Below are 13,093 nucleotides of genomic sequence, written 5' to 3'. Positions count from 1 at the left end.
AGCATCCAGACTTGGTTCTTTAAGTCTCTCTCTGTCAGTTGAACATTTGTCTTGCTTGTCTGCCGTATCTTGAAGGGATTTTGAAGACAACGCAGCGAACATTGACTTCACCTCTTTTATCTCGGCTCTTAGACTCTGAATTTCACTCTGATTGTGGTCCAACTGAGGTTTTGGGTGGACTGCACGTACTGATGGAGACAATTTAGCTCTAGATGCTTCATACTCCTCTTCAGCACGAATTTCACGCAATAGTTCAAGAAAGGTCGGAGGGTTCCCTTTTCTCTCCCTCAACCTGAGCTGAATTAGCATTAAGTCTGAACCCACTGCGCCCTTAAGCAACTGTTCAATCCGAGCTTTGTTCATGCTTGAGGCAGGAAGGCCATCTTTTTGAACTACTTTCGACAAACTGCGCTCTAGTCTTCGTAGGAAATCTGACAGCTTTTCCCCAGACTGTTGCTGCATCAGTCTGAAAGCAAAGTATAAATCATCTCCTGACTCTGCCATCCCAAATGCACTGTCAAGAGCTTCTAGACACTCTTCCGGACTGACATCTGGATCCGAAAGGCGAACTGCCTTGATGACTTCTAATGCAGGACCTTTTAGGCTCTCCATTATTCTCCTTCGTTTTTCTTTGGGCGAACATTCACTCACTTCCACCATCATGTAAGCTTGCTCCAACCAATGATCAAATTGTTCCTCACCTGCAGGAGTAGGTAGTATGCCAGAGAAAGTGCGCAGGCGGCGAAAACCTCCAGCTTCTGTTGCAGGTTTAGCTGCTTTGTCCAGTAGATCACTCACAGCACGAATGAGGGACTCTGTAGGTGAGGGTACAGGTTCTGACCCAGTTAGAAGAGCATGCACATCCTCTGCAGTCTTCCCTTCTGCTTGTAACAGAGTATTTAGTTTGACACTAAAATCTTCATCTGCACTTGAAGATTCTGCCACAATGAATATAGGCCATACTGTAGATTCATCTAAAGTCAACACCTCATTTGGTATGTCTGCATTTGTAAGTTTTTCCCTGCACTCACAAAGCACTAATATTTGATCTGTTGATTCGTCAAACATTCTTCCCCTCACACGCACACGCCCAAGACACTTTATAGTTTGCAATGTCTCTTCTATTTGTGCAACTTCTGTATTTTGAGGAACTTTTGTCAACAAGGCATGGCTCTCATTTATGCCCTCCCCTAGACACCAGTTCTTAAGTTTAGTCACCATAACCTCAGTTTGCTCCATTTTCTCTTAATTTTTTTTTTCTCTTAAAAATAACGATCAGGAAAGTACTTTGAACTAATATATCAATAAACTCAAACAACGAATCCCAGCAGTGCCTCCATTTTATGTAGCCCAATTACACCGTTTTAACATGGGTAAGGGCCCCTGAGTTCATTAAACTCATCAAGTTATAAATAATAATTTTAGTACACTCTCGTGTTTTAAACTTATGTTGAGTTTAGAGTAATAATATACCCGTATTTCTTTCCCTTCTCACCAAATAGTAGACTTAAACAGAAATAACACACTCTAAGTATAGTTCTTAATAAATCAAACGTACACCTGTATGAGAATTAAACATGTATTAAACACATTAACAAATGCACAAACTGTGAAATACTTCACTCTTTTAAGTTCACACAATATATTAATTAATGTGGGCCCACAGTTCTAAGTTCACCTAAGCCGGCAATACTTAACTAAAATAGTGTCCCAACAAAACAAAAAGAAACCCCGTTGCAGGCCTGTTGTGAAGCTGGAACTTGGCGCCCCTCTCCGAGTGAAACCCCGAGCCCTTTCAACACCTCACCCGTCCTCTGTCCAGCCAGCAAGATGTCCTCAGGCCCCAACCAGTCCGGTAGTCCTCAGGATTCGGGAACAGAGACGTCCAGCGTAGCCCAGTCCTCCAACCACTCCACCACTCTTTCCACATGCGTAGCTCGCTGCTCCAGGCGCTACTCCATAAAGCTCCCACTTCGGAAACTTTAACTGAACTGTCCGTTAGCCGGGTTAGCTAACAGTCCTCAACGGCTATTCACTGAGTTAGCGAATAATAAATGCCTCAGCGAGCATTACATATAGTGTTCAGTGAGCTCCGGTCTGGAACTCACAGCAGCGGTAAAACAGAGCGTAGGGTTGATATACTTTCACCGACTGTCGAGCTGAAAGCCGAATTATGTACAAACCCGTTCGCTAAATTCTGTCACGTTTCTCTCTTTATCGTGATTCTGACTCTCTCTTTCTGTCTCTCCCCTCTTCTCTCTCCTCTCCTCCTGACCCTCAGCCAACCACGGACCAGTCAAGTTCCTTTTATCTACCCCACTTCCTCTTGCAACATGAGCCTTTCAAAATAAAATACAGTGAAAATTACTTTTTAAAGAACCTGAAATACAGTTTCTGGTTAACACTGATTAATAACATTTTTAGCATATTTAAGCAACACATTCTAAACTATCACTCCTTTGAACTTAATTCCTTACAAACACCTTTAGTTTGGACCGGGTTACACTCACATAACCTTATATTAAAGCATAAAATACGGCGCCCACCGTAAGAAAGGCTTGCAGTGTTCAATTATGCTGCATAACTGACCAGTACAGTATTGCGAGGGAACGCAAAAGAAAAAAAAATCCCCATGTCCCCTACAGGGCTCCGTAATAAATCACACATTTACCCCAAAGCGTGTTGAAGAAAGTCACATCAAACATTGTATGTAGTTTTTCTTTTAAAACAAGAGCGAACTCCTAATAACAACTAAGATAACATAACATAAGGTGTGTATTGGTACCCAATCTACCAACACTACCACCAGAAACACAAACAAACGTACCACCAGTCTGCAGATGCAGGAGAGTCTTTCTCAGTTTTTCAGATGAATCCTGTATCCTGCTCACTCAGAGAGGAGAGGGCACCGAACTTGGATCCAATAAAGGTTTTCGCTGACTCAGGGGAATCAAACAATTTTTTTGTTTCGCCATTCATGGAGATCCGAAAACGAGCAGGATCGATAAGACCGCAGCGAACTGCGTCTTTTTTTCTGCAGTAGCTTCTTGAAGGCGGCCCGGCGTCTGGACAGGTCGATGCTGTAGTCGGGAAAGATAAAAAATCTGCTCCCCTCGAAACTCCAACTTGCCAGCTGTTGTATCCGCTCCTTCTCCTGGTAGTAATGGATCCGCACGATAAAGGCCGGCGGGCCTTTTCCTTTCGGAGGCACCGGCGCTGCCGCTCGATGGGCCCTGTCCAGACCGTCCGGACCGCCCAGTATGTCGAATAACAGGTCTGCAATGAATCTGGTGGGGTTCCCCTGCTCCATTCCTTCAGGTATCCCCAGTATGTCGGTTACGACGCCTTCCCCTATTTCCCAAGTCGTCTGTTTTCGCCAATAGCAGGTTTCCGCAACTTCCAAGCGCTTGTCCAAATTTTGCAGGCCTTCTTCATAGTCACCGAGTTTCTTTGTGAATTCGTCAGCAGCAGCTTGAATGGGTGAAACGGCTTCGGCGATGTCCTCTTTAATTTCACCTCGTAGGTTTTTCCTCTCCAATTACTTCTGGCCTGGTCTGTAGCCGCTTTGCTAGCAGCCTGCGGGTTGTTAGCTCGCGCTTCTTTAGCCTTTAGCAGATGGTTTCAACGGCATTTTGTTCGAGGAAAGACGGGAGTACGCAAAATAACGTCGACTTTCCAGTTTCAATTCAGAATATCCAAGAGTTGGGCTGCTTTGGGCGATTTTTTAAAACTATTTTAACCAAAAATGTTGGGACCTCGTGGTTCGCAGGTCTACTCCATAAGGCGCCCCTAGTGGTCAGAATGTAGACATTTTTAATTATGATAATAGTTATAATTTCTAATAATAACTTCTTCTAAGGCAGGGCTACATCATAACTCATCATTGCAGCATCAGTTGGAGCATTAATAACATTGCAATATTTCCCATTCTAAGAATTAATAGATGCTAAAGGATACAGGGTCAAAAACAATCACATTCTAATCCACATTTCTATAATCAATATGCGGCAGGCAAACAAAAACATGGTTCTCTCTAAGGATAATATAGTTAAGTCATGTACAGGGCATCACCGTCTCAGAGGCCCCTTCCCGACTCAGAGGCCTGTCCCGACTCCGATCGGGATGAGTCCTGACTCAGATCCTGGTCCAGACTCGGAAGTCGGTCCAGACTCAGAGGCAGGTCCCCCTGACTCAGATCCCGGTCCAGACTCAGATCCTGGTCCTGACTCAAATCCTGGTCATGACTCAGATCCCGGTCCAGACTTAGAGGCCCGTCCGGTCTCAGGGGCAGGTCCCGACTCAGAGGCCGGTACCGACTCAGAGGCCGGTCTGGCCTCTGAGGCCTGTCCGGTCTCAGGGGCAAGTCCCGTCTCAGAGGCCGGTACCGTCTCAGAGGCCTGTCCGGGATCTGAGGCTGGTCCGGACTCAGAGGGCTGTCTGGACTCAGATTCCTGTCCGGACTCAGAGGCCTGTCTGGACTCAGAGGACGGTACCGTCTCAGAGGCCGGTCCGGGATCTGAGACTGGTCCGGACTCAGAGGGCTGCCTGGACTCAGATTCCTGTCCGGACTCAGAGGACGGTACCGTCTCAGAGGTCGGTCCGGGATCTGAGGCCGGTTTGGACTCAGAGGCCTGTCCGGACTCAGAGGACGGTACCGTCTCAGGGGCCGGTCCCGACTCTGAGGCCGTTCCCGTCTCAGAGGCCGGTCCGGTCTCAGAGGCCGTTCCCGTCTCAGAGGCCGGTCCCGTCTCAGAGGCCGGTCCCGTCTCAGACGCCTGTCCCGTCTCAGAGGCCGGTACCGTCTCAGAGGCTGGTCCGGACTCAGAGGCCTGTCCGGACTCAGGGGCCGGTCCCGACTCTGAGGCCGTTCCCGTCTCAGAGGCCGTTCCCGTCTCAGAGGCCGGTCCCGTCTCAGACGCCTGTCCCATCTCAGAGGCCGGTACCGTCTCAGAGGCTGGTCCGGACTCAGAGGCCTGTCCGGAGTCAGAGGCCGGTCCAATCTCAGAGGCCGGTACCAACTCAGATCAGGACCGAGTCCTGACTCAGACCCTGGTCCTGACTCAGAGGTCCATCCTGACTCAGATCCCGGGCCTGAATCAGAGGTCCATTCTGACTCAGAATCCAGTCCTGACTCAGAGGTCCATTCTGACTCAGAACCCGGTACTGATTTGGAGGTCGGTCCCGAGTCGGAGGTCAGACCTGACTCGGAGATCGGTACCGACCCGGAGGCTGGCTCAACGTCTGGTCCACAGTTAAAGGGTCCTTGAGTCCGAACAATGTCCGAGTCGTCTCCACAGCAGGCAGCATGTTGGATCCACCTCCACGCCTTTCTAAGATTGTCCTTCCGAAGGTGAATTTTCCTGGGTCGGGTCAGGGTTCTTCTGAAACTCTCTATAAGCTTGTAAAAAACTATCGGATTGTCACTTTTGACAATCTGAAACAGCAATTCTCTCACTATATTATCATTGCCACAGAGAAGCTGAACGATGTCTTTGCAGAGTTTTCTGTCCATATCGTCAAAAAATACAAAATCTATATCCTTAAGTTCTTTCCAGAGTTTTGGAGCAAGCTTTTGGTGGACAGAGTCGATGTTCTTCATTTTGTATCTAGATCTACGACTGGACTTGGAAATCAAACGCCAAAGAATATTTTCCACCATATCTCTCCTGTCCTCTTCAGTTCCTCGTTTGAATCCCATTTTGTTGGCATCCCTCAAAAATTGTTCAGGCTCCATATCTGCCTGAGTATAAGCCTCACTCAGGCAATTTTCTTCTGAATATATGTCCTCTTTAGGAAAAATAATCTTTCTAATCTTTGTTGTTGCACATGTAAACATTTTCTTTGTAGGAACAGGATTCTCCAGGTGATGTTTGATTTTTTTTACAATAACCGAGTGTCCATCTGGGTAATCAAGGAGGGCAATTATGTTCATTCCAGAAGCGAAGCTGAACTCATCTTTAGCGAGACTTTGGAAAATTATTTCGCTGAGTTCCTCTGAAATGTCTGACAGCACATCCACGTTTAATTCTCCTGTTTTGCTCATCAGTAAACGCAAAACTTTCTGGTGTTGCTCGCAGAAGGTTTCTTTCACCAGATGCAGAGTTGGGCCATCTGCCACCTTTTCAATAATTTGCCACAGAAGTTGACTGAGAAAATTTCTCTTTCGATAGTCAGGGGTTGTTTGACCTGGATGCACTTTGTTTGAGCAGGTCTTCCTGATCATTTTCCAAAATGAGACCTTCGGTCTCACAAAAACGTCACGCTGGGAGCTTTCGTCCGTCATCTTCATTGTGCTGTCCAAAATGTCCAAATGAATTCTGTGTTGACTGACCAGAGAATTAACTGATCAGTTGGTCACGGACGTTATGACATCACAGAGGCGTCCTTAGAAGGGCCAGTGGCATGCACTGACATCAGCATGGCAACTGTTGCTAGGGTTCTAATAGCTCACAGTGAGCATGCTCTATGGAAAAAAGAAAAAAAAAATCTGTGGACACTAAATACATTTTTCCCACAAGTCTGAACTGGAAGTGCAGGTTCGCCAGAACACAGGGGCCAGGGAACCATTGGACCCTCCATTTTACCGCCCTATACATTTTTGCATTCACACTATTGAGTTCCACTTCTCTGGTAAATTTCGCCGAGCTTCTTCTCCTACATACTTTGTGCTATTTTCACCATTCAACTTTTATGCTACATGTGTCGCAGTGGCCATAATATATTGTGTCATTACATTGATATAAAACATACGGCTCCAGTGATTTTCATTTTCTTGCAGAGGACACCAGGATTTTTATTTAAATCATCAAGATGACCTGGGTCCTAATCCAGCCCTATTTTTCTTATATGATTTTGGTTGTTATATATATATATATATATATATATATATATATATATATATATATTCTTTTATTTAATTATTCATCTGTGGTTTAGAGTGGTAGCTGGTATTTTCAATTGTAATCAAAGTAATTAAATATAGCTTTTGTTAGATTTTTTTAGAACATAATTGTTTCATCTCTAGAAATTTGCCCATTTTATGTTGGACAAAGTGCTGTATAAATAACAATGTCATCTGCGTAGCATGAAACTGTAACTGGGTTTCATGCCATTCATTTATCATTTACTTATCACACTTATTTCCTGTTGTGTCATTATCTTTCCTGAAGTGAACACAACAGGGTGATATTTTATGTAATACAGGCCTCCAGAGTTGTTAAGTGTAGGTTATTTTTATAGCTTCAAACATTTTTATTGTTTGAAATTTGAAATTTACGTGCGTTTGTCCCTGTATGTCGACACGCGGCCCATTTATCCAAAGCGACTCGCAGGTGAGGAATTTTACAAGTGTAATTAGAGGCATTGAAATTTCACACTGATAATTATAGCTCAACGCAAACTACCGAGACGTGATTGTCCCTCAAAATTCTGTTCTTATGTAAAGCATCTAATCTCCATACAGTTTTGAGGTGGGTGTGTGAGGTTTCTGTCTGTCTTTCACCCAGACAGACAACTCTGGTCTTTATTTGCATGGGAAAGATGCAGAGTTTGGGTCCTGTCTGCACGGGAAAGTGGCTTTTTCGACACCTTTAGCTCTTGTTATCGGGCTGAGGGACCTGGAGAACATAGCCGCCGCCGCTGCCAGATAAGAAAGCTACTGCTGAAGGTGGAGGAGGGTGAGACGGAGTTGGGGAAAGAACTGATGGCCCTCCAAGCATTAGCTGCTCCAACCGTTTGTTTTTTTTTTTGTTTGTTTTTTTCCAGCTCATAGAACAAAATCCGTTTGCAACGCTCCTGCATTTGGATTCCTGCTGCAGTTTGAGTTTTGTAAACTGTTGCGTCTGAATAGTTTCACAGGATTCAGTTCAGACTGTTGGATTTTGCATAAAATGAAGCTGTGCTGTGTTGCATTTCATGTCAGGCTCTAAACATTAGATTTGTTTACATTGTGTGCATCTCAATGGTAACTACGTTTTATGCGAACGACTTGTCTGATAGTTTTTGTCCAACTTGGGTCTACAATGGATAAAATGTATAATAGACTGGGAGTGACATCTTTTTTTTCCTCTCAGATTCTGACCAATCTTATTAACATTATTTCTGTCTTTTTTCCTTTAGCTCTCCTACCAGCATGTGTGCACTCATCTTGTCTAGCTGCGTTTTTAATAACATCAAAGTAAAGCCAGTCTCATTTTAACCAAATAGCTGCGACGTGTCAGAACTGTGGATATTTTGGACATGTTAATGTATTCACCAACCAACAGTGCTATCTGCAAGTGGATTCGTCAGTCCTTCATCCACAAACAACAGAATGTCATCATATGTAGATAAAAAAAAATTTAAAAAAGGACCGACATCCACACTCTCAACTCACCTTTCAATTATTTTCTGATTTTGTTTTATTTATTATTCCCAATGCCTAAGTCTGCAGAAAAAGTAATAAAACTTTTATGCGGTTTTTTTTTTTTTTTTTTAGATGTTGATTTTCTGAGACACCTACTGCCATAAAACATTTAAGAAAAGTTGTGATACTGTGAAGCTTATTCTAAAGCATTGCAGCCTCAAAACCACTGATATTTTTGCTATTATGGATGAAAACGTAACCCAGGATTAGGATACAACTGGAGTGCAACAGAACATTCAAATACACCCAATTATTTTTCCTTTGCACCTTAAAAACTGATTGCAATGTTTTTTCTTAGCACCTCCCCCACTTCTTGCCACACAGATACAGTGACCTGGATATAATATGGAGAAGGCAGGCTGGTTTTGAGGGAGGTGGATGTGTTGCTTACCTGATTTAATATTATGCATAAAGGCCCCAGTGATGAGGATGCCAGTCTGACGTGCCTCATTAATTCCTCAGCTCACTGGGCTGTGGACAGGGGCAACAGAGACTTCACCGGTGTCTCTTTAATGCGCTGAAATGGGAGGATAGTTTAGCTTTAATTCTATTACAGCACAGCCATGCTATTTATTGCTCCTCACATGCACACGTCCCAACTTTCCACACTGTCAGTCATGTCCAATATGAATACATGAATACAGTAAAAGGCAGCAACAGGGTGAATCACCATTCATGCCTTTAGGCCATGTGACACTAAATCTTGTGCCCTCATCCAGGACTCGCAGGCTTTGATTGCCTGCGAGTCCTGGAATAAAATTTCAGTTGTTTGATGTGGCAAATGAGGCTGAAGATTTATCTTAATCATAATAATTTGAACTATTCCCCACATCATGTTTGGAGCACACCTTACAACAAAATAACATACACCAACAAGACATGCAGGTCGGACAGGGGACAATTTAAAACTTTAAATCGTCTTTAAATCATCAGTCCTAAATGTCTATATCCAAATCAGTAATACTAATTTAAACATTTGTTGCTGCACATTGAAACATGAAGTGAATAATTACAATTATGTATACTAGTTCATTTCACAGTGATGGCTGATGGCGCTAGTGGAGTTAGAAGATTGCCTATTGATAGCTGCTTTTAACAAGCACAGGTAAAAAAAAAACACAACAAACGAACATGATACATATACACAAGGTTAAAAACTTTGGACAAGAGGACAATGCTTTTTGCTGCTTTCTTTATTCAGTTTTACAAACATTATCAACAATTACTCAATTTGAGGCCTCGTTAGCAGTAAAAACAGCAGAGCTGAAAGGCTGAAAATATGATACAAAGTCTTCTCAGCGCATTGAAAAACGTTGCTTTCCTCAGGACGCCCCACATTAAGAGAGTCGGGGTTGACGATTAACTTAATTTACAATAAATACAATTAGCAAGTAAACAATATAAATTAAACTAAAAATGATTTAAACATAACTCACAGGTTTGTACTTTAAAGTATCAGGCAATGATTTCATTAGCAAAGCATTGAATTTCTTGATAGTTCAGTTTTAACTGTAAGCTGAGGTAAAATTGTTTCAAAGAACCCTTCTAACTCACGTCTAACATGTCTCTTTGACAGCATATTGACATTTTTAGTGAGGTAAACCGACAACCCTGACACTGACACAGTTGCGATGTAAAGGAGTCGTCTCCGGCAGGGTTTTTCTTTTGAGATTTCTTACTTCCTGTTTTGCTGGTCTGGCGTACAGCGTTAGCTATAGTACAATCACATAGTCTCACCTCGACAGTGGCGGGTTTGGTGATACAAATATAAATAGGAAATTATGATAATTGTTTACAATACATTGACATTCTGCATAAAAAAAAAAAATTCTTACAAAATTTGAGATTACAAAGTGTAAAAAATACTGCAATCTTCCCCATATAAAAGGCCAGCTCGAATGAGGCAAGTAAAATTGCTTCATATATTATGAAACATAAAAATGACAGATATTAAGACACAAAGCAGAGTATACAAAACGTTGTCGGTTCGTTTGCGTTTTATGAACTGATTGAACCGACATGCTACTAGGCACCACCTTATCACCAAAAAAATAAAACGTTGGTCCGGTTTAAAAGCATCTTGCGTCGTGTTTTAGATGACTGACGTGTGGGACTGAATGCTGAACATTCTTCAACTGTTAGCAAAGACGTTGCTCAGGGAATGCTGCAGAGTTTCTCCATGTACAGTGGTTTTCACAGCGTGACGACTTCCAAAACAAAGCAACGGTGCACCTGATTTTATGCCTGCATCAAATATTTAGACACGTCTCTTAAACAGTGGTGACAGAAAGAAAGGCATTATGAACAGTAGACCCCTCTGGGACTCTTGCCCCATGGCTCATCAGCTCTTGGATGGTCATCCAGTTGTCCAGAATTTTTTTGTTCCGCTTCTTCATCATCTTTTTGTGACTGAGCTCCAAGATGTTGATCTCCTTTTTGCCCTCGGCTCCGCTCGCCGGTCCCTCCTTTAGGCATTCGAGGCGGCTTTTCTGCATGAACTCCCTCCTCTTCCTTTGCTCCCTGGCTCTTGCCAAATGCTGCTTCCTCTCCTCCTTGCTCCAGTAGCGGCCCATCTTCATCTCACTCATCGCATCGTCGTCTGTGGTCATGCCTCCGCTCCTCTCTTCTCTGATTCTAAGTGCCCGCTCCCTAAGTATGCGGTCGCGAGCAGGTCTCCTGGCGACGTAGCGAGTCCCATCTGCGCGGACTTTGACTTTCCACTCGAGGCGAGGTTCCCCCCCATGACCGTTGCGGTGCATGGGATCTCGACACACGCTAAGGAGACTCAGCTGGCTCTGTGAATACTCCAGGGATGAGTGCTGCTGGAGCAGCTGCATATAGCTCTGCAATAGAGATGATGTTCGCCACAAAGTTATTCAGAAGTGCTTTATCTAGACGTGCGCTACATAGATAAGTTTTCATAATACAAACCTGAAGTTGTTTGGATCCTCCCTGGCCGTGATAGGTGCCCGACTGATATGAAGCACCATAAGGAAGAGCTCTTCTCGAGTCTCTGCTCCTTCCCTTTTTGTCGCATCTTTCGTCGTCCGCTGGTAGGGCTGGGTCCGACTCAGACCGTGAAGGATTGCTCTGGTCGGGGCTGCTGGAGATAACTGGACCGTGATCGGCTGGCCTGCAGGGCCTATGTGTGCCTTGAGGCTTTGGGATAGGAATGGGATTGGATGGCACAGAAGAGGCAAGTCTGAGGTTTTTCTGGTTGGTAATGCTGATTTGTCTCTGCAGCGAATGATCAGGGGATCTCTCCATGCCTAGAGGCGTTGACCGGGCACTCTCCGCTGTGTTGTAGGCACTGGAGCTGTCCTTCTCACGAACTCGATCGCTGTCAGACCTCTCGGGGTACTCATGAATGTCAGCCAGCCTCCCGTGCCGCTTTTGTCCATTTTTGTGGTTCATTCCTGGTGAGCAGGGTGCAGACTGTGATTGCTCGAGCTGCTGGGACTTACGTAGTTGATGGGCTTGCATGATGCTCTGGCACTCCAACTCAATGCTGCGCAGCTCTTCATTCAGCATCTTCAACTCCTGCTCTACCCCTGCCCCTGCACCAACATCACCGTCACTATCTCCATCCCCTCCACCTTGCCCAGTGAGACTACATTCTATACTGTGTCTAATGGAGTACACCCCACATTCGCCCCCATTTCGTATTTGGCACTTGAGCTCTAAAAGTTGCTGGAAGCAGTTCTCTAAACCTCGGACTCCGCATCCACTATTACGAATACTCACTACACTTTCGTTGCCTTGGCTCGTTAAATGAGATTTTGTGATTTGGGCGTCTTGTGGTACAACAGTCCCTCGCCTGTTGAGTGGATGTTCTGACTGCCATCGATCCCTCAGGCACTTTGCGGGGCTCCTCTTGTAAAGTCTTGCCAATAAGGGCTGGTGCTCGGTACTGTCTGTGCTGCGCCCAAATCCACTGTCTTGATTGTTGGAAGAACAGGTGGCCGTGTCTGTTGTGACGTCCTCATCGCCTTGGAGCTTTAAATGAAGAAACACAACACTCTTTACTCTGCTTACAAGAGCTAAGGCATCATTTCGGAGATGGCCAAAAGTAAAACAAGGATATTTAAGTTGCTGAAGTTCAATGCAAATTCGGAATATTGCATGTTAAAACTAACGGAGAGGTTGAAGCCTTTCCTTCATTATAAAGAAATGAAGGATGGCTGGGAAGGATGCTAAGAATTATTTATTTAGGGATATAAAAGTGTGGCAATTTGATTGTCTTCCCACTGAAATTAAAGCTTTTAAATCACATTGGTTCAGTGATATTCAAATAGCAGTGGAGTCCTTTAGTTCATAGAGTAGTTTTAAGTCCATGTGAAATGGACCTTAAGGATAATGACAGGAGAACAGCTAAAGAAGTTGTAATTGTTTTGATATCTAAGTCCTTTAGCTAAATCCCAGCGAGATTTAACCACAATCAATTAGAAACAAAGGTCAAGAAACATTTAAAATATACTACAAATATTTGAAATGGAAAGATAATACAAATTACAGCTTGAACTAATCAATACAACATTCAAGCAATCTATGGGTAACATGATGGTGATAAGAACTAAAGCCTGTCTCCTCCAACTTCCCACCGCCTTGGTAAGAACGACGCTGTGGTCGCATACATCAACTGTAGTGTCGCCATCCTTTCTCCACCGTCTCTTTTTTTGGACGTTTTTT

At 44.0% G+C, this 13,093-nt stretch overlaps 1 protein-coding gene across 1 annotated transcript in view; it reads right to left on the bottom strand.

Annotated features, from left to right (window-relative positions):
* Positions 1 to 9,581: 9,581 nt before the first annotated feature.
* The window catches only part of LOC102236641 (PDZ domain-containing RING finger protein 4-like), a 39,352-nt gene continuing 35,840 nt past the window's right edge, over positions 9,582 to 13,093 (bottom strand). Inside the window, exons 8-9 of the mRNA XM_023349745.1 lie at positions 11,336 to 12,400; positions 9,582 to 11,247 (exon numbers count right to left, since the gene is read on the bottom strand). Of these exons, the coding sequence (XP_023205513.1) occupies positions 10,675 to 11,247; positions 11,336 to 12,400 (1,638 nt within the window). The 3' untranslated portion in view covers positions 9,582 to 10,674. The remainder of the gene's footprint in view (positions 11,248 to 11,335; positions 12,401 to 13,093) is intronic.

The sequence above is a fragment of the Xiphophorus maculatus genome, chromosome 17 (assembly GCF_002775205.1).
Source record: "Xiphophorus maculatus strain JP 163 A chromosome 17, X_maculatus-5.0-male, whole genome shotgun sequence".
NCBI lineage: Eukaryota > Metazoa > Chordata > Actinopteri > Cyprinodontiformes > Poeciliidae > Xiphophorus > Xiphophorus maculatus.
This window is presented reverse-complemented; position numbering and strand designations above follow the sequence as displayed.